General features: G+C 41.8%; 1 protein-coding gene across 1 annotated transcript; it reads right to left on the bottom strand.

Annotated features, from left to right (window-relative positions):
* Window positions 1-282, bottom strand: LOC311185159 (small ubiquitin-related modifier 2-like; the record flags this gene model as incomplete). The annotated part of the gene is made up of 1 exon (XM_084255656.1): window positions 1-282. One exon carries the CDS (start codon window positions 280-282, stop codon window positions 1-3), a length of 282 nt encoding a protein of 93 aa, XP_084111782.1.
* Between the last annotated feature and the right edge of the window lie 1538 nt (window positions 283-1820).

The following is a 1820-nucleotide window of genomic DNA, read 5'->3' as shown; positions in this document are numbered from 1 at the left end:
TTAGTAGACACCTCCTGTCTGCTGTTGGAACACAGCAATTGTATCTTCATCCTCCATTTCCAGCTGTGCAGGTGTTTCATTGATTGGTTGCCCGTCAAATCGGAATCTGATCTGCCTTCTCGACAAACCCTGTCGTTCACAATAGGCTTTCATTAGTTTACTAAGTGGTGTATGCCTCTTAATCTTAAACTGCACCACAGAACCATCCTGACCTGCCACCTTCAAATTAATATCATTGTTGTTCTCAGTCTTGACCTCTTCCTTGGGCTTTTCGTTGGCCATGGTGAGTGCGGGAGTCTCCACAGCTGCCGCTTCACAAAAGAGGTACCAGGTCTGCACTGAACAAGCACACAAGCAGCATGAGGAGTGGCAGAAGAAGTCCAGTTTATATCTAAATTTTAGATAGTTAGGAAAGATATTTTCATAATTATACAGACATTTCCTCCTAGCTAAAGAGGAGGATTCTTTTTGTGGAGAAAATTTTTGAAGATACTCCCAGAAATGACAACAAAGGTATGATCAAGACTGTGATATGCTTGCCAGTTTTTTCAAATTATACAGGACTCTCATGTGAGCTTAGCAGAGTGGTCTATCCCAGGGCACAGGTAACATGGAGCAATATGAAATCAATTGTACCTGCCGTTAGGAGGAAAAGAATCCTTCCAGAGATAGAAGTAGCCTCATGGTTTTAGTCATGCTCTCATTCATTTATCCAATCATCCATCTGTCTGCTGTCCATCCCTCTGCCCAGCAACTGAATGTATTGAACACCTACTATGTGCTAACTTTAGGTTAAAATATGCAAACGTAGACTGTACCCTAATGCCTCAATTGTGCACTTAGAGACCAAATTTAATTATTGGCTCCTCTTTTTTTTTTTAATTATTTTGTCAGTCAGTTGGCTCAGAGAAGATCAAGTGATGTGCTTCCTTTTTGGGCTGACCTTTTTATTTATTTTTATTTTTTAAATTTTTTTTAATACTTTTTTTTAACAATTTATTTATTTATTTATACAAGCACTGGGTACAGTCAGAAGCGCCAGAGGGTGAGAGAATTCACTAGAGTCAGAGCGGGGAACAGAACAGGCAGACTGATGAAATACACTGCTGAGGGGAGCAGCGGGCGCGGGAGGAGAGGTCTGCTGCACCATGTGGGACCCTCGCCGGTGGCTGGGGATGGAACCGGTGCTGCAGAGGCTGTGGGCAGCTTTGCAGCCCAGCGCTCAACCACCTGCGCCACTAGGGGAGGCCTGACTTGACCTTTTCAATAAGTACTCGGGAGCATCTTTGTTTCCAGAGTGCTTTATAAAAAGCACTGATGACCAGCTCAGATAATTCTGAATTCAGGGATGAAGGAGAGGGAGGATTAAGATAGCTGCTAAAATTTATTATGGGGAGAATATTTTCGAAAATGTATATTTGCTGGAGGACATGCTAAAAGAGTTCTCCTTTTCTATAGTATTTCAATGGCTAAAAAATAGTGTAGTAATAATAAAGTTTGTGCATATCCCCATCAGTTCTACCTTCCCCCCCTCTCCTGTCCTTGCTTATCCTTTTTGCTTTCCCAGACTGCTGGGAATTTGTCTCTTTGAGGAATTTTCCTGGCACCGTTCAGACTTTTTTTTTGCTGTTCCATGAGATTTGGCTTTATTTACAGAATGTTGGTTTTATGAGTTCATATTATTATTTTGCTGGCTGCACTAAAACTTGCTTTTTCCAGTAAAGGAAAAAGGCAAAGGAGAGAAGAGTTAGGAAGCAGCAGCCCTGAAAATGAAAACAGAAATCACCTTCTAGGACATCAAAGGCCAATGCAAGGCGAAA

The sequence above is a fragment of the Talpa europaea genome, assembly GCF_964194135.1.
Source record: "Talpa europaea genome assembly, chromosome: 15".
Lineage (NCBI taxonomy): Eukaryota > Metazoa > Chordata > Mammalia > Eulipotyphla > Talpidae > Talpa > Talpa europaea.
Note: the sequence above shows the minus strand (reverse complement) of the source record. Positions and strands in the feature narration are given on the sequence as shown.